This window comes from Microtus oregoni, unplaced genomic scaffold (assembly GCF_018167655.1).
Source record: "Microtus oregoni isolate MIOR12 unplaced genomic scaffold, Mior012 000009F_ref0000495, whole genome shotgun sequence".
Taxonomy (NCBI): Eukaryota; Metazoa; Chordata; class Mammalia; order Rodentia; family Cricetidae; genus Microtus; species Microtus oregoni.
The window spans coordinates 14,494,538-14,513,926 of record NW_024543068.1 but is presented as its reverse complement, the minus strand read 5'-3'; the positions used below and the strand labels follow the sequence as shown (position 1 = coordinate 14,513,926).

Below are 19,389 nucleotides of genomic sequence, written 5' to 3'. Positions count from 1 at the left end.
TATTAAAAATAACTGGAAAATTTCATTCCTATGATCTGTAAAGCAATTGCAGGAGAATATTTGTTCTCAGGGCTCCCATAACTGTCACAAGCTCTGATAGCCTAAATAATGGAAATTGTCTGGTATTTCTGGAGACTGAAAGTCCCAAATCATGTCTTGATAGGGTAATTCCCTCTTGGGGTTTGGCTCTATCACTGTGTCATAATACTGAAGATCAACATTTATGGTGGCTCATTGTTCCAGAACTTTCCGTTCATGTTCAATTGTCTCCATTGCTTTTAAACAGTGACCAGGGTAGAAACACATGGCTGATAGGGTAAGGCGGGGGAATGATGCTCACTTCCTAGTGGTCAGGAAGCAGAGAGGCAGAAAACAGCACTTGGGATAAGACAGATCCTTAGGGTATGCCCCCGTGACCTAGTGCCTCTAAGCAGATTTAATCTATTGATTAGGTCAGAGCCTTCGTGGCCCAATCATGATCCAAACACCCTATCTCTGAATATTGCTTTGGAGACATAGCCTTCAATATGTGAGCCTTCCAGGGGCAGTTGGTAGCCAAAACACAGCACATCCCAAGCCCCATATCTTGGGTTGTTATCTCCTTGTGAATTCATACCATTATTCCTATATTCATGCCTGTCTTTTCACGTACGTTTCCCCCTCCTGTAATAATGCCAACTATATTGTATGAGAGTCCACACTGAAAAATGTCACAGATTCATATACTAAAGGCACGATTCAGCCCATAAAACATGCAGATTAACAAAACCATAGTAAGAATGCCAATTCAGCAGGAAGTTCCTGGATAGCAGTTGAACCACCCTTGTGGAAGTTACAAATGAAATGTGGCCATTTTAATGCCCTTCTGCTCTAGAAGTGCCTACACCACTCATTTCCCTAGACAGCATCCATCCCCAGGCTCTGTAAAAAGCCTTTCTCCTGAGACAAAAGGCAAAACCTACCCACTCCAAACCGTTGGGGTCAGCATTCCCAGTCTGGTGGCCTATTGAATTTTCATGGTTCCTTCTCTCCTCTTGGACCCTTAGACTCCAGAACCTACAAGAAGAAAGAGAATAGAAAGTGGTCACCGTCTAGCAAGGAGGTACCCCAAACTCTATTTGTAACAGTTCTCTCCCTCACCCCCTGGGTGGCTGAGGAGTAGATAGCGGCTTACCTGCTAACATGAACTTTTCAGAGACTGAGAAAATACTTAATACCTGAAAGGTAGCCTGGCTCCTGGCCAGGTACCCCATAGGGGGAGCCTGGGGACCCAGGGCTTCTCCAAGGCCTTGCCTAGCTGTCTGCAGGCCTTACCTCATGTTTGTTTGCCTTTCTCTTGCAGAAAAGCTCAGGGAGACAGTCCGCAAAAGTCACTTAATATTGGCGATTAACAGAAGTAATTGGCAAATGACCCTGCTACTCTCCCGAGAGCCACCCAGAGTTCATCATCAGATACTGGTGTTTATCCTACTGATTTTTCAGAGTGAGGCTTACAGTCTGTCAGACACATCATAGGGTTGTTCAGGCTCCTTCTGAGTCAGATTAATTTTAGAATTAAATCAGATAGATACATACTTTATTAAACCCCGTTTTCTTGGGAGATTAAAAATTAAGATTCTCTTCTGGTCCATGATTGCAAAAGGAAAAGGGCCTAGAATCTAAAAGTATCATTTCCTGGGGTTGTACAAATGCATCCTTCCTCCATGAAGGCGTGAGCTTCCCTTTTGCAAGGTGCTACCTGGGAGCAACAAAGCTCCTCTGAATCTCTTGCCGTGTAGTGGAACCTGGAACACGAGGCATGCGGCATTTTATCAGTCTGTTTGCTTTCCCTATAGCAGAATATCTGAGGCTGGACCACACGTAAAGAAAATGGCTTGGTTCATAGTTTTGGGGACTCAAGGGCATGCACAATACCAGCATCTGGTGAGACCTTCATGGCTGATGGCAGGAGACTATGAGAGGGAGTCACACAGGGAGACAGGACCCAGAGAGGTTATGTGACCAGGCTTACTTTTTTTTTTTAATCATTCCATTCTTGCAGGAACTAATGGCGATCCCATAAGAACAGTGTTAACCCTTTCTTATTCTCAATGACCTAATTACTTTCTGTAGCCCCACCTCTTAAAGGGTCCACCACCTCTTAACAATATCTTACCAGGAACTGAGCTTCTAACTCATGGTATTTAGCTATTTGTGTTCAAACCACACCCACACCATACCAGCTGACAGCAATAAGGCTGCCTCAGAGAGCCCAGGATGAGTTTGCAAGGAAGGACATGTTGTGTGAAGATGAAGGAAGAAAGAACTCAGGAGGGTTTCTGCAGCTGAGAATGCCCACGGGCACAACAGGCTGCAGGGATGCTAAAAAAGCAGTTTAATGCCAAAGGATAGAGGCCTCTGAACCCCACCACAGAAGCTTGGCATCGCCTCTGTAGCCTTGGGAAGCCAGGGCAGGTTTTTCCAGGGGATGATCTGTATAAATTGCCCTAGCCCTTAAATGTGCTCGGCCACATCTGTCCAGTTGTTGAGTCTGGATTAGGAAAAGGTGCTGAGAAATGGGCTGGGAGGAAATGAGCCAAGAAGGGTGGGCTGTCCCTGAGTCCAGAGGGTCATTGCGATCAGAGTGGCATCACGGTTTTGTTATCCTTGCTCTTCCCCATGAGGGAGAAATCTTAGAATATTCTAAGTTGATGGATAGCCTCATTCTTCTTTGAAAACAAGGCCACCGTGCTTTGTACAGCAGTAAGTGGGAGGCAAACACATATTGAAACTTCAATGTTTCTGTAAAAACTCAACAGAAAGGCACTCACGTTCAGATTCGGAGCACTTCACGGTGCCCGCTGAAGAATTTGGGTTGTGCTGCTGTGCTGGCCTTCATGTTCAATTCTCTCTGGAGTGATAGGTTGGAAAATGTAGCTATGGAAAATCTGCAGTGAGAAATGAGGAAGAATCTTAGTCTCTGCCTGTGCAGGATGGGATGCTGGAGGTCGTGGGTCACAGAGGCACCCGAATACCCTCTGATATGTCTGGTCCAAGGAGACCAAAAAGGCCACAGAGGAAATCTTGTCAAGTTATAAATGGATACATTCCCACCATCCTCCCGCCATCTTCCCTAAGTAGGCTGCCTCAAGTGCTGGCTGACTGTTGGGTTTTATTCGTTGAAGAGTTCAAAATGACAGAAAGCAGTGTAGGAAGGTCTCCCACTTCCTGCCAAGAGGTGTCCCAACCTGATTTCAGAAGCAATACAGAATATCAAATGTTTACTTGTGGGGGGAGGGGCTGCACCTTGTGTATTTGTTTTCAATTATGTTCATAATAAATGTCAAGCTGAATGACTTAATTGAAAGATAAAATTTATCCTCTCAGAGTTCCAAATATCAGGCATTTGAACTAGGTTTCTCTGGGCGAAAATCAACATGCTAGCAAGGGTGTTATTTCTTTGTGTGGGTCCCAGAAGAGAATTTGTGTCCTTCTAGAGGCTTCCCACATTCCTTGGCTTCTAGTTCCTTCCCTCATATTTGAAAGTGGGAAACCCTGTGTCTTTGACTCTTTTCTACTATTGCATCTCTCTGTAGCCAACTGTAAATAGGAAAGTCCTATGCCGTCAAGAATTGTGAACAAATGGGACACACCTGAAAAATCCAGGACACTCTCTCCCACTTCAAGGCCCCTAACCTTTATTACATGACCCTGGTACCATATTAGGTAACACACTCTTGAGGTCCAGGGATTAGGCCATGCTCGTTTATTGGAGAAGGGCATTTTTTCTATTTTTCATACCGTATGTTAAGCTATCATGTACAGGATATGGGCCCACTTTCTGCACCCTCTTCCATGCCACTAAACACTTAGGTGTATCCCAGCTTCCCCCAGAAATACCCTTATCCACTGGGGTGGAGATCCAGGCAGCTAAGTATGGAACAAGGGCACCTGGCTTTTCTACTGCTAACCTCACTAATTGAGAGTCTCATGTGTCCTTGAGCTAGTAAATTACCCCGACACACACACACACACACACACACACACACACACACACATCCTTACCGGCCTGTTGTTTAGTAAAGATGTCAAGATGCAGACAACACACAAATCAGGGTCATTTGAGGAAATGATAATGAGGAATTGATGTCTTCAGCAGTGCTGGAATGTTTCTCTGGCCAGAGTCCTTGCTCTCCATCCATTGCAGCTGGCCTTTTGCATTCAGACATTCCAGTCCTTGAAGTCCACAATCTCCCAAGAGATCAGCCTTCTTGTTTTTCAGAACAACAGAATCCTATACAAAAATGACCAGGCTGCCTCCAGTTCAGCCCTCTTACCACGCTCAAGGCAAAGACGCGTTCCCTGAAGCGCCATGAAGCTGTTCAGTCATTGCCATTCTTTCTGGGTTTCTCTTTAGCTAAATGTTCCTGTATTTGGAGATTGCTCATTTTCCCTGCCACCCAGATCCAAATAATCACACAGAAACTTTGTTAATTACAACACTGTTTGGTCAATAGCTTAGGTATATTCCTAGCTAGCTCTTACTTCTTAAATTAACCCATTTCTATTATTCTGTCTATCACCCCCAAGGCTGTGACCTACCAGTAAGGTTCCAGCATCCTTCTTCTTCAGCAGCTACATGGCATCTCCTTGACTCCGTCTACTCTCTCTATAAATGTCTTCCAACCTGGCTATATTCTGCCCTGCCATAGGCCAAAGCAGATTCTGTTAACCAATGGTAATAAGGCATATTCACAGCATACAGAGGGGAATCCCACATCATCCCATGAAAATAACTTATGAAACACTACATGTGGTAATAACAAAACCCAAAGCAATCAGTGATTTTCATCCATCTGCCTGGCACAGCCCAGATCATGCCAGGTCTGATCCTTGGGAATCCAACTCTAGTCTCAGCTGGTACTTGGGTGCCTCTGGAGGTTTTCCTTGAATGTAGTTTCTAAAATTTATGAAATCTTGAAATGACTTTTTATGGAACCCAGTCTCAAAGCAAGATGCCCTTAAGTGTAAATTCCAAATTTACTTTAGTCTGAAGTTGAGTGGGTGAGATTACGGTACCCTCAAGGCTCTTGTAATGTGCTGAGCACCGTTCAGTGCTGGCATTGGAGGGAAATTCCTTTACGAGTATAGAACTCGTTCATTCATCTGTTTATTGCTGCATCCAGCCAATAAATATTTGCTGAACACTTAATATTAATGAGGACTCAGTGGTGAGCAAAACAGTCTGATGGGAAACACCAACACAAATGGACATGATAACTGAAATGATAAAAAGACAGGGGTCTTATAGAGCTTGTAACAAGATACTCCAAGGCACCATAGGTAGATTTTTAAGCCATGCTGTTAAATGCACACATTTCCCCTCTTAAGACTATCACACAGGTTACAGTGTAGAAAGCAGAGGAGCCAGGGCCTGCCTGTCCTTTTATAAATGTCTGTAACCATGGGGTCTATGGAGCATATAGTGCTAGTTGATTAGCCCAATCCCATTTCTACCCTCCTCCCCTGCCTCCATGTAATACAGGGGCTGGAAACACCAAGCACCTTCCCCTGCCCCACCCCTCCTCTGAGGCTCCAAGGAGCTGTGTGACTCCCTTCTGGCCTGAGACTTGAGAAGACACTGGGGTCTTCTAGAAAGGAGCGTGCTTTTCCTTACTAGAGGAACAAATGCGAACTCTCCATTTTGTCCCCCCATTAGCAGAAATGTGGAGCCTCTCTGTGGCAATGTCAGCTGCCATTCACACAAGCTGCTCCTAAGGGAGAAAGCTCGCGGGCTGTTGTTATTGTCATTACCCACACAGTGGTTCAAACAGTTGGTTTCCCTCAAAACTGCTTAGCAAGCATCGTAATAGCTAGAAGATGGAATCCCAAGATACCCTTAGAACCTTGAACTGGGATGGGAAAAAAAATGGTGGTGAGTTGTGCTGGAATCCATGCCAAGAGCCTCCTCAAGTTGAATCCCTTAATGTTTCACTTCTTGGGCCAACTGTCTCCAAGACATCCTTAACCACAAGCCTGGATCCCTGAGTCGCTAATTGTAATCATCCATTATGACTGAGAAGGAATTCTTCTTCCTGCTTTTGGTGTGCTGTGTATGCGGTGTATGTGTGTATATGTGCGATATGTGTAGATGGATACATGTGAAGATGAACATTCATGTGTGTGTGTACAGGTGTCTGTATGTGTCACGGTGCACATGCGGAGGTAACAGGACCATCTTGGGCATTAGTTCTCACCTTCTACCTTGTGTGAGATGTGGTCTCCATGACTGTTCACTGCTGTATGTGTGAGTAACTGGCCCATTCTTCTACCTGGGGATTCTTGCGTCTTTGCCTTGCACCTCATTATAAGAGCACTAGGGTTACAGATGCACACTGCTATCCCAGCTCTATGTAAGTTCTAAGGGTTCAAACTTGGGTACTAGACTTGTTCAGCGAGCACTTTAACCCCTGAACTGTCTTCCCAGCCCATCTACCTGCCTCTTTAACTGTAGAAACTCACTCAGGGCCTGGCATTAAAAGTAACTAAGTGAACCTGTATACATTTAAGGTTGGATATATATATATATATATATATATATATATATATATATATATCCCGATCTTTGGGAGCCAGATGGGTTAGATCACATTCAGTGGAGCAGATACATTTCATATGGTGAGTTGTGATTGTCATCAGCCAGCTCAGATCTCTGCCTCTAATCAGTTTCATTCATTCACAGACACAAGGAAAGAGTAGGTCTTTCATTAAATGCAAGAGCCACAGTAGATACTTCAAAGTCAAGGTGAAACATTTAGATGAAAAGACCTCCATGCCAGAGGCATAGGGCATAGCTTATTTATATGTTTATAACTTTTATATGTTTATAACTTCCTGCCCTGGAGTTGGAGGCATTTTTCTTTTCAATAATTGCACTATAATTTCCCCATTCTTGACATTTTTTTAATTCTCCGCTGAGGAAACAATGCATGAGATAAATAAATTAGTTCATTGGATCATTAAATTGCACAAACAGTACTAATATGGGCCCTTTGTCATTTCTGACAGGACTGTCATCCAGAAAGCAGAGACGAGCAGGCCTGGGCTGACCAAGAAGGGCCAGTGCCAGGGCCTCTTGGGTGCTGCATCTGTGTCTGGTTTCTAATGTCATCTGCCTGCTGTAGTCTGTAAAAAAAAAAAAAAATCGGGACTCCCCAGACCTACCCAACTCCAACCTGTGATGTTGCCATTCCTCAGACACAGGTTAGCCCTGGGCAGGTCAGAGCAGGCCCTCCTATTCTCAAACCAGATTATCCACTTAGTAAACCCACATATAACTGTAGAGACGGGATAGTGATGTCCAGAGGTGTGGAGTCACGCAGAAGTCGCGGGTCTCCCTAGATCTTAGTCCAGTGTTGCGGTCCCACTGTGGCTTCCATGTCTGAGAGACCATCGCTCTTCTTCCCTCCGCTCAGAACTAATTCAGTGAACTGCCTATTGCTTCTGAGAAAGAAAGTCCACTGGCTAGTGCAAAAGCTGCTGTACTTCCGATGTTTGGGAAAGTGTTGTACCTGTTTATCTGAGCTGGGTGCTGAGCTCCTTGGAGAAAAATGCTCTTATTACTGGGGCTTACCCAGGCAGAACCAGGCAAGCTGGTTTCTCTGCTTCACCTGGCTGTCAGATAGGGGCCACCTGCTCCTTGATTGGCACAGGAACACGTAGGTCTAAACACATTCCCTAAGACACGGGTCTTCATATCAAAGGATGTCAGGGAGCTTACCGTGTTATTCCCTGTGAACAAAAGGTGTCAGAGTGAGATGCAACCAAACAGTCAGGAAAATAGAAGTCAGTTTGTTCCTGTCTCCTCATCCCCAGGGCGATGAAGGGGGGTGCTAGCTAAGGTTTCCTGATGACCCCAAAGGGTGGAGAGCTTTCTGTTTTATAGACCCTGGTGATATACTGGATCCAGGCAGACACGGGTAGGAATCCCAAATTTCTCACTTAGTAGCTCCGAGACCTTCTGGACCTCGTGTTAACTTCTTTGATAAAGAACTTTGAAACATGAGGAACAAATTAGACATCTACAGAAGATACCTAAGGCAGATAAGCATGAAGCAGATGTTTGAAAATGCCCATTAGTGCTCTTATAAGCTCCTGGGGCCTTCTTGGTAATTCTCCAAAGCCCATGCCAAGGAAATTCAGAGAGAGTGCTGTAGCGGGTGATGCTCCCGCATCAAGCAAAGCCACCCAACACTTGTCTAACACGACAGTGGGATAAGCAACCTCCACCAGGACAGCCTGTAAGAGTTTTAAAGGAGATGGTAAATGCTGTATATTAAGTTTCTACATTCTTAAAAGGGGTTGGTTTCAAGGCACCAACTAAATCTAAGATACATCTATTCTGATCGCCTGCCAAATATCCATTCTGGCTTTGGCAATATTTGAAAAGTGCCTTTTGTCTTTAAAGTAAGCATCCATTGAATCAGCAGCATAGTACATTGGCTTCTTGCTTCTGAGTGAGCATGGAAGCCAGGGCTGCACTAAGATGTGGTTTTGGTCCTAATTACTGAAAAGTCTCACACCTTCCTTGGGACATGAACTATCTGAGGCCAATAGCAAAGCTGGTAAGCACAGCCATGCAGACACAGATGCATGGTAAGCCCGTGCTCACACATATTCAGGAATAGCAACCAGGTAGGCCTATGATCAAAGGTCAGTGGGTAGAGTCCCTGTCCACCATGAGGTCAGGGCAGGGACTACAGTGTGTATCAATACCACAGCGGAGTCAGGCATGGGACACTGCAGAGTTCTTTTTCCATACATCCAATGCTGCAAACTGCTCAGACTGTAGTCCCCTTTATAATAATGTCATTCCAGTGAGGAACCAGCAGTCCTTTTTGCTATGCTATTGTTTTTGTTCGTTTCTTGTCTCCCTGTGTAGCATGGCTGGCCTTGAACTCAGGATGCTCTTGTCTCTTCTTCTCTAGTGCTGTGATGACAGGCACATGCAGCCACACCCAGGAAGATTGGCCTTTTGATCTGGCTATTACCTCTGATGAGCAATACACTGCTAGACATATTGTGGACCAACATAACAAGACATATGTCTTCCTCTTTAGTAAATATGCCCTTCTGGGATTTCAACGCATGGGGAAGCAAGAGGGCGGAGGAGAAAGGAGCCAGACAAAATTCCTCTGGGTAGCCAGTTCTTCCCTTCTGGCCCACAGTAGCAGAGACTGAATATTATTACGATCTAATGCCTGCTCAGATGTCTAACGGAATTGAATTATTGGCTCCCTGCCAATCCTCAAAGACTGCGCTGCCTTTCTCATTGCAACCATCGATATAACTGAGGCTTCTGCTTCCAAACAGCTCGCTAGATCAAAGGCATGGGTTACTTTTTAAACGTGGCCATAATTTTTCTAGCAGTAACTTTCCTTGGCCATTGATGAGTAATACTCAGGGTGGTTGTCTGGTTGAATTTAGCTGAAAAGCCAGCAGTATCTGAGAAGGATAACAGGACTGTGGATTAAATTTCTTCTTAGACTGTAGTTAAGCAGAACACAGGTTTCCAGGCCGCAGGGAATGACTCTCCTGCCTATGAGGTGCTCACTGTCATCAGAGGGGCTGGGGCCTTAGGAGTCTTTCGTAGTCTCTTCTTTGTTTACTTAGTAGTGCTTGGGATGGGTTGCAGGACGGTCTTTCTCCCAGAGGTCCTGCCTGGACTTCCTAATGATTAGCTTATGTTAGCATTTTAAGATAAACCTTAGGAAACTGTCATCTTGGAAGAATCAAACATGGCAGTTTCTTATGATAAAAGCTTAATTTGAATACAAGGATAAATTTCATTACATCCATACTGATGCTCATTTTGGACCCCATCATGAACCCCAATGCACTTGCTCTTCCCTGGGTGCGTCAGCCAGTTGTTCCTATAGAACGAGCTGTGGCCTTTCCACACCTAGCGAACATTGGTACTGTGTCCCACCTGGGTGGGGTTCCCCCTAATTCCTGTTGCTAGCTTTCATGTTATTTACACCAGGACTATTTAATAGAGGCTTGCATTTTTCATTACTGTGCAAGAGAACCACTAACCCCTCTTTTCTTCAACCTCTTCCAGATCGAGGACATCATTACGAAGATGCAAGATGACAAGACAGGGGGTGTGCCCATCAGAACAGTCAAGAGCTTTCTCTCCAAAATCCCCAGTGTCGTCACAGGTAATGTATCCCCCACAAGGCGTCAGGGACAGCCAGACTTCTAGAGTGGTGTGGAGGTGTCTAGGGGTGAGTCACACTTCTGTGAGGCCCATCCTACTCTCTGTCCATCGTCAAGAACCGCCCTACGGTGATGAACCTTTCACGTGCGCGCGTGTAGCCATTGCCTCTGGGAGTGCATGAACTGGCAGATTATCAATGTGGCCTGTGGCAATAAACAAATGCAGAAATCCTCTTAAAAATTAGGCAGATTTCTGGGCAGTGGTGGTGCACACCTTTAATTCCAGCACTCAGGAGGCAGAGGCAGGTGGATCTCTGTGAGTGCAAGGCCAGCCTGGTCTACAGAGTGAGCTCAAGGACAGGCTCCAAAGCTACACAGAGAAACCCTGTCTCAAAAAATAAATCAGAAACAACAAAAAAATTAAGCAGGTCTCATTTTGTTTGGGGTTGTTTGTTTGCTTGTTTCTTTTGGAATATGACCTTACTGTGTAACTCAGGCTGGCCTTGAACCTATGATCTTCCTGCCTCAACCTCCCAGTGCTGGGATACTAAGTGTATACCACCATGCCCAGCTCCATTTGAATGTGTTTAAAGAAATTCTTATGTTCAAGTTCTATAAAATACTCTTACTAAGTTTTTTATTTATTGCACTCAAACTCCTTTTCTAAAAGAAAATTTAAAATATTGCTCTGCATTCTGTTGCTTTTTTGTGGTTCAATATAGTCAAGATTATTTCTTTAAAAATTAAGATTTTTTTTTCAAAAAAAATGTAACTGTATGTGTTACCACGTATGCATACACATCTGGGTGGAAGTCTCCTTAGACCCCAAAGGAATGCATCAAGTCCCTTTGCGCCTGATTGAGAGCCTCCCAGTATGGGTGCTGAGAAGTGAACTCAGGTCCTCAGCAAAAGCATCATGTATTTTCAACTGCTGAGTTGTCTTTCCAGCCCCCTTTTAAAATTTTTGTTTGTGAAATATATTAGACTCATCACTATAGTTCCAATAATAATTGTAATCACATAGCTTTTTGCCATATAAATAATACCAATATCTTTGAGTCCCCTTTTTTGTTATTATTTTATTATTTTTCATTATTTATATTATGTTTATAATTAATTTCATTTATATTTATAAATAATATTATTTATATTGGTATTTATGATATAAATATCAATAATATAAATACTGATATATATTGATTATATATTGATATATAAATGACATTTATTATATTGTACTAGTAAATGAATTCCCCTCCCTGCTCTCCCTCTGTTTCGATTGAATAAGTCGTTTTCCTTCAGTTTTCTTACAGAGGTATGTACTCCTTGCTACCCAAACAAACAAGTAAATGAATCTAGGCAAAAGTTTTGGCGATTCTCTCTTTTCCAAAATTTGGCTATTTGCTTTCTAAAACTGAGGGACCATCAGAACTTGGTATCTGTTAAATGCCATAATGGCTAATAATATACTGCTGGAGCCAGGGCTGGGATGGTGTGATCGAGCTGGCACTTTTTCTTGTTGCTGGTGCGAGTGCAAAATGGTGGGGCTCCTCTGAGAAAGAGGTTGGCAGTTTCTTAGAAAGGCCGGCATTGCTTACCCCTCCTAGGTATTTACCCAGGAGACATGAAAACGCATCTTTACAAAATTTATATGCGAAGATTTGTAGTGGCTTCATTCACAATCTCCTCAGCCTAGAAACAATCCAAATGTCATTTATCAGACAATCTCAGCAATAGAACAGAGTGAACCAGAAGCGCATGCAATAGCCTGGACTGGTCTCAGCATTGGTTTCCTTGAGTTTTATTTTTTTTTTAAGTCAGACGGAAAAGGTTATAATGTTTTATGCCATGCACATTCACAGTATGGGGAGAAGTAAGTATGATGGAGGAGGGTCATCTGTCTATCTGTTGCTTTCATTGGTTAATTAATAAAGAAACTGCTTGGCCTGATAGGGCAGAATTTAGATAGGTGGAGTAGACTGAACAGAATGCTGGGAAAAGGGGAAGTAAGGCAGTCACCATAGCTCTCCTCTCCAAGATGGATGCAGGTTAAGATCTTCCCAGTAAGCCCCCACCTCATGGTGCTACACACATTAATAGAAATGGGTTAATCAAGATGTGAGACTTAGCCAGTAAGAGGCTAGAGCTAATGGTCCAAGCAGTGTTTAAAAGAATACAGTTTCCGTGTAATTATTTTGGGTAAAGCTAGCTGGTGGCCGGGAGCTGGGAGGCGGGAAGCAGCCCGCCACTCCTACTACATAAGTAGTTGCCAGGTTCCTAGGGACAGTTAGCAAGGTGATAGAAATACTCAGTACCCAGACTGTGGGACCAGTAATGTGAACCTGCGTGGGTCCTCCTTCACAAGCGTTTGCACCACAGAAAGCTGCTATTGCTTCATGCTAACCAAAAAGGCAAATAAGCCCTGAGTAATGAGGAGTACACCAACTCATTGCCCATCATGTCGCTGTTTGAACCCAAATACTGCCGAAGACCAGGCTGCCGTGATAGACAAGGTGGAATGTAAACAACGGAAAATTGTTTCACGTGGCTCCAAAAATTAAGTCTGGGATCGGGGTGCCGACGCTGCCAGGTCTGCCGAGAACCACCGCTCTGATTGTAGACTACCCGCTTATACCATATGGCATAAAGATAGCACTCTGGTCACTTTAAGGGAACTAATGCCATTCATTAGGGCTTCACCCTCATAAACCACCTCTCAAAGGCTCTGCCTCTGTCCTATGGGGATTAGATCTCAGCACATGTATTTCACAGACTCACAAAAATTCATGTTTTAGCAAGTACCAAGTATATCTGGAAGCTGCATTGTGTTTGAAATTCCTCTAAACAGAGTTAAATTCATGAGCTATCATGAACTAATATTTTTACTCTGTCAGATTTTATTTAATAGTACAGAATTTGTTTTGTGATAGGACTTCCCCTTTTAGATCAAGCTGTCCTTGAACTTGTTATGTAGTCCAGGCTTGCCTTGAACCCATAACCTTGCCTCAGCCTTCCAAGTACTGGTTTACCCTTGTGTGCCACTGTACCTGACTCAAAATTGTTAAGTCTATGAACAGATTGGTCTGTTGTTTTTCCTACCTTTGTTGATAGTTTAGACACCAAATTTATGTAAGTTTCCTAAGACGAACTATGGAATGCCTCTATCTGCTGATACTGTATTGTTCTCTGAAAACTAATTTCTTTCTGTCTAGTCAAGTGTATAATTTTCATTACTTTTTATAGTTAAAAGTTCCATTCTGTTATTTTCCCAATTTGTTTGCCCACTCGCTCATTTCATTATTAGTTGGGTATCCGCTAAGTTTTAGTTTGATTTTCTTTAGCTGTGATATACACCATGACCAAAAGTAACTTGGAAAGGGTATATTTGGCCTCAACGTCCACATTATTGTCCATCACTGAGGAAAGTCGGGCCCAGCACTGAAGCAGGAGCCTGAGGCAGGAGCTGAAGCAGAAACTAGGGAGGAATCTGCTTAGAGGCTTGATCCCCATACCTTGCACAGCTTGCTTTTTCCTGCAGCACAGGATCACAGGCCCAGGGTTGTACCCCCCACAATAGACTGAGCCCCCCACCTCTGCATTAATCAATCACAAGAGTGCCCCCACAGACTTGCCTGAGGGCCAGTCTGATGGAGGCATTTTCACAGTTGAGGTTTCTTCTTCCCACAAGACTGTAGCTTGGGTCAAGTCGACAAAAACTAACCAGTCAAAACGTACTAAGTGTACTTTGAACTGAACAATCCATTCAACTTGCAATGAATACTTTACTTACTTATCAGGATATAAACCCTTTACAAAACAAAGAGCATCTGTATTTTTTAAAATCAAAACCAAAATACTTTAGAGATAAAAATATACCAACCTGGGAATATTGATTTAAAAAAATAATAATTAGAAAGGAGTTAGGGAGGAATGGGGAAGAAGTCATATTTATGAACCAAGCAGGTAATAAAAATAAAGCTTTCTAGAATTCACCAGGGGTGTCAAGTGCATCCATACATGTTCCGCGACATTCACGATCATGTGAACAGATGCCTGGTCTTTCAGATAGGCCCTGTTGTAAGTTGGCTTGTGGTCTGTTTGTTTAGAGCCTTGCTGGTATATCCTTTCCTAGGAGCTGGAGGGATGACATCAGAGAAAAGAAGTGTTTTGTGACCTTCAGTCTTAGAAATTAAGCTTATCTGGTGAATTCTTTCAGGACCCATTTAGACCTTGCACCGGAAGCACCTGTTTGGATTAAGTGTATGGAAACTAAAGCCCCCTCCCACTATGGTATCCTCTCAGTTTTTATCTAGGTCTTCAAATGTTTCCTCTGCTTCATTGGAAGCATCATTATTAAGTATTTACTACAAAAAAATAAATGCATGTAACAAAAACAAAGATACGTTGTATCGTTCTAACCTACATAGGTAAAGGAGGTTCCTTAGCACAATGTGTAGACTTCAGGAAGCTGTGAGTTTGGCAAAGTAGATCCAAGAGTAGGGTTGGCCAGGCTAGATTTGAGGTTGAAAAGGGCCTCGGATAGTCAGTCCTGTCTAGGACAGGTTTGAAATAAAGGACTGAAGATCTGGAGAGCTGCAGACGGTTTATAGAGAAAGTGGAAATGGAGGAGTCATGGTGTTCAAGGACTTGACATGCACTACAACCTCCACCTCTTCACCTGTAAGGCACCCCTACCTTGTCAGGGACAGCCTGCTCTAGCTAGTCAGGGACAGCCTGCTCTAGCTAGTCAGGGACAGCCTGCTCTAGCTAGTCAGGGACAGCCTGCTCTAGCTAGTCAGGGGACAGCCTGCTCTAGCTAGTCAGGGACAGCCTGCTCTAGCTAGTCAGGGACAGCCTGCTCTAGCTAGTCAGAGACTGCCTGCTCTAGCTAGTCAGGGGACAGCCTGCTCTAGCTAGTCAGGGACAGCCTGCTCTAGCTAGTCAGGGACAGCCTGCTCTAGCTAGTCAGGGACAGCCTGCTCTAGCTAGTCAGGGACAGCCTGCTCTAGCTAGTCAGGGGACAGCCTGCTCTACCTAGTCAGGGACAGCCTGCTCTACCTAGTCAGGAGGTAGCCTGCTCGCCCAAATCTCCTATGATTCGAGGTTTGAAGTTTCTTTTTGACATTTCAAAGACAGTGTTTTCATTCCTCCCATTAGGAATGCCTAGGTGAGTGCCTAGATCCTTGGGTAAAGATGATAAAGAAATGCCTGGTGCTCCACCTGTGTCTATAGAGGTAGGCATTGGGAAGGCCCCAAAGGAAATGCGCAGAAATAAGAGATGGGTGTATTTAGGAAGAGAAGATAAAGGGCAAACCATTCAAACATCTCCCCACTTTTTAACAGAGAGAAATGAGGAGCTTCAAGGGTGAGACTCAGCAAATAAATGATCCTGCGGAAAAATAGATGGGAAACTGGAAAGGGAAGAACAATGTCAAGGGCAGAGCAGAACCCAATGTTAGATCATCTCTGGGGCTCAGTAGCTTGGCAAGGCGCATCTGTAAGAAGCATAGAGCTAGGCCACGCCAGTTCCCCATCCAGAGGTGTGCATTCTGAGCAAGGTGTCCTCAGAAAGGTCACTTCATGATCATCCTAACACGCTCCTTTCTGGACAGCAGATGAGCTGCCCTAGATCTCCTTTCCTGAACAGTAACTGGTCACAAAGACAATTAAAGCTAGTGTTCCCAGCTTCCAACCCTAACTCCTCCCCACCTGACCAGTGGGAGACCGGCAGATCCTGGGCAGGATGCCTGCCGTCTCCATGAAAGCAGCCATATCACACAGCCTTGCCCAGCTGCCACTGGCAGCCATTCCAAGATAATTATCCATCACCCAAACGTCCTGAAGAATTTTCCAGGAACTTTGAAGATGAATTTCCTCCAGGCTACCGTCAGAAACCCAACTCCTAGCGTGTAGAAGCCCAAAGAGACATCTAACCTCACTTGTTTATACAGACAGGAAACCTGAGACCCAATGACATGATGCAATGTGTTTAAAAAAAAAATCACAGAGAAAGATCACAGAGGTCACAGATACAGGGCCCAAACTAGAATCTGGATTCCTTACCACCATTGCAAATGACTCCCATTGCCTTGTGAAGACAATTACAGAGTCTCAAGTTGCAACCCTCTCATAAAGGTGTCCGATGCATTTCCCTGAGCAGGAGAATCACTGGTGTGGCTTCTTAAAAACACAGTCCCAGGGTGCCCTCTTGGGTTTGGACTCAGACATTTCTGTTTCCAGCATCTTCCCAGGTTGTCTCTGCAATGTGTCTGCATTTGGAAGCCGTAGAAGTCCTGCCAAGTTTTCCCAGCTTCTGCTCTAATAACCTCCAGTGATGAATGTCCTCATCCCTCATCCCATCTTTGGATAACTGTGACCTTTGGAAACCTCTTATAATGAATCCAAAGTCCCTTGCCTCCTCTCTGGTGCTTCACGTCAGTCCTCTCAGTTCTACCTCTCTCTCTCCCAAAGAGGAGAGATTGCACTGATCAAAGAGGAGTGGATTTCACTAAAATTACACTCACCTGGCTCTCCTCTAGAGGTTTCCTTATTGTACAAATAATTTTCAGAAAATACTCCCCATATACGTGTGCATTTTTTTAAAAACTTATCTCCACACGATTTTCCCATGTGCATTTCTATGTCGTTCATAGGCCACAAGTTTGCTGTGAACATTTTACAGTATTTCCGTTTTCTCTATTGGCAGTGTGGTTTAGCAGGGAGAGTTTAGGGCTGCAAACTGCCTGTGTGACCTTAGCTGACCACCAGCCTCTTTGGGCCTCATCTGGATCCTCATCTGGATTAACTGTTGTCCAAGGTCCTTGTCAGACTCACCTTCCTTGACTCCACAGAAGAAACGACTGGGCATCTTCCTGAAAGGAAAGATAATGTTTAAGCCGGTCTTGGTTGTACTTTGACCACCCTGACCAACGCGACTTCTATGTGGCACCTCTTCCTTTCATGTGTGCGTTTTCCACTTTCTGCGTAAAAGGTTCATTTTAGTAACAACATCCTGAAATATGTCAAGTTGTAATTGTAAAAGGAAGAAAAAAGGAAAGTTCTGATGGTCTTGCCCTTTGTGTCATTAAAATCTTGCTCTAAATGTCACATTAATTCATCTCTCCACAATTTTCATTGCTGAATTTTTTTTTCTTCTATGAGAAGAAATGCTAATTTGAATGAAGGACAGTTCATTTATTAAAAGTGAAAATACAGCACACTACACGCTAATTGTATTCTAAAGTTTATTCTTAAACATTTCTACTCAAAAATGTTTTAAGAGGGACAAAATTTGAGATGAAAATGAAATCTAGACATGTTGTCATCGACTCCAAGACAATGAGCCAGTTTTAGAGAAAGGACCAAGACACTTGAATGGGCACCGTGCCTTGCCCCTGAGTGATGAATGGAGAAACAACTATGGCCGCCAGCTTCCTTGAACTAGTTACCTTCTCTATAAGCCCTGGGGGAGTTGCAGGGAGGAAGGAATAACAGCATTATCTTTATATAAAAGTTGGGATGCAATCCTTAACCTATTTCTCTGTTCCCAAGACACCACTTTCTGGAAGGGGAAGTATCTTTCATTCAATATCTTCTACAGAATTCTGTCCTCTCTGTTCCTCTGACATGGTCCTTGGAGTGCTGTTTCTCCTGAGAATTCATAATAAATGGAAACACAGGTTGAGTTTATCTTTGATGGCATCTGTTAGCTATTAATACCACCTGAAATCTTTCTACCTTTCTGCTAACATGTGTAAACGAAGTGCTGAGAAGAAGGTGAGTTCCGGACTAAGAACAAGGCACTTTTCAGAGTCGCTGTCTGTCTGGTTTCTGTTGCTACACTGGATAGGTGAGATTGGATACGTTCTAAACAAAAAAGGGTTATTCTAACTCATGGATGGAGGCTGAAGTCTGGGTGCATGGTGCTAGCATCTGGGCAGCTTTTGGAGAGAGTCTCCTAATGCTTCAAGTCGTAAGGGAAATGTGAAAAAGTAAGTAGGTATGTCAGGAAGAGAGTAAAACTCATACAACCCCTTCTTCCCCTTCCCCTGCCCCTGCTCCTTCCCCTTCCCCTTCCCCTTCCCCTTCCCCTTCCCCTTCCCCTTCCTCTTCTTCTTCTTCTTCTTCTTCTTCTTCTTCTTCTTCTTCTTCTTCTCCTCCTCCTCCTCCTCCTTCTCCTCCTTCTTCTCCTCCTCCTTCTCCTCCTTCTTCTCCTCCCCTTCCTCCTTCTCCTCTTCCTCCTCCTCCCCCTTCTCCTCTTCCTCCTCCTCCTCCTTCTCCCCCTCCTTCTCCTCCCCCACCCCCTCCTTTTCCTTCTCCTCTTCTTCTTTCTCTTTTCTTCTTTTTTCCTCCTCTTCTTATTTTCCTTTTCTCTTATTCTTCTGATGGAAGGCAGTTCTTTAAAAAGAATTTTTTTTTTCGCACGCAAGAGAGTACGCATGTGCCATGTATGTGTGTTTGGAGGTCAAGGACAACCTTCAGGAGCCGATTCTCTTTTTCCATGTTGTTGAGGCCGGGTCTCCCCCATTTTCTGCTGCTGTCTATGCTACACATTCTAGGCTAACTGTGAGTTTCCTCCCATGTGAGCAGGGAACTCTCCTGTCTTCTCCTCCCATCTGCAGGAGGGGTGCTGAGATGTGGACCACTAACCTGGTACTTTACAAGGACTCAAAGATTGAGCTTGGGTAGTCAAGACACACAGCTAATACTTTACCCACCCAGTGATCCGTCTCTCTGGTCCCTAAAGAAAGACACTTTAAGTACAGATTTCATATTTTCATAAGAATAAAAATAATCTTGGAAACCTGAAAATAAAGTCAACATGAGTGAAGGTTAGGAATTATGTTGGAATTTAAGATCATATATTAAATTGGAATTATATTTATATTATAGAAGAATGATTAAATCATGTCATAGGAAATTACTATCCTTAGAGGTCAAACTGATAAAAAAATTATAATTTTATATATTTATCTAATTCTTAGAAAGATATAAGAGGTTGTTAGGAGTCTTTTGAATGATAAAAGGTGAAGTAGTCTTCTATTCATGTGGTAGCCAGGCCTGACCCTGTTTAGCTTCAAAGATTGGCCCAGGCACATTCAGATTGGTATGACCATAGACAAAGATGAGATAGTCTCCAAAAGAACTATAAATGTTGATATTTTGAGCCAAGTGGAATATCTATAAATGAAG

The 19,389-nt window shown here is 43.7% G+C and overlaps 1 protein-coding gene across 5 annotated transcripts in view; it reads left to right on the top strand.

Moving 5' to 3' along the window:
• Rgs6 (regulator of G protein signaling 6) overlaps positions 1 to 19,389 on the top strand; it is a 513,656-nt gene that overhangs the window by 335,782 nt on the left and 158,485 nt on the right. For all 5 annotated transcript variants that reach the window (XM_041658039.1, XM_041658042.1, XM_041658043.1 and 2 more), the window contains exon 3: positions 10,100 to 10,199. In XM_041658039.1, the coding sequence (XP_041513973.1) occupies positions 10,100 to 10,199 (100 nt within the window). The remainder of the gene's footprint in view (positions 1 to 10,099; positions 10,200 to 19,389) is intronic.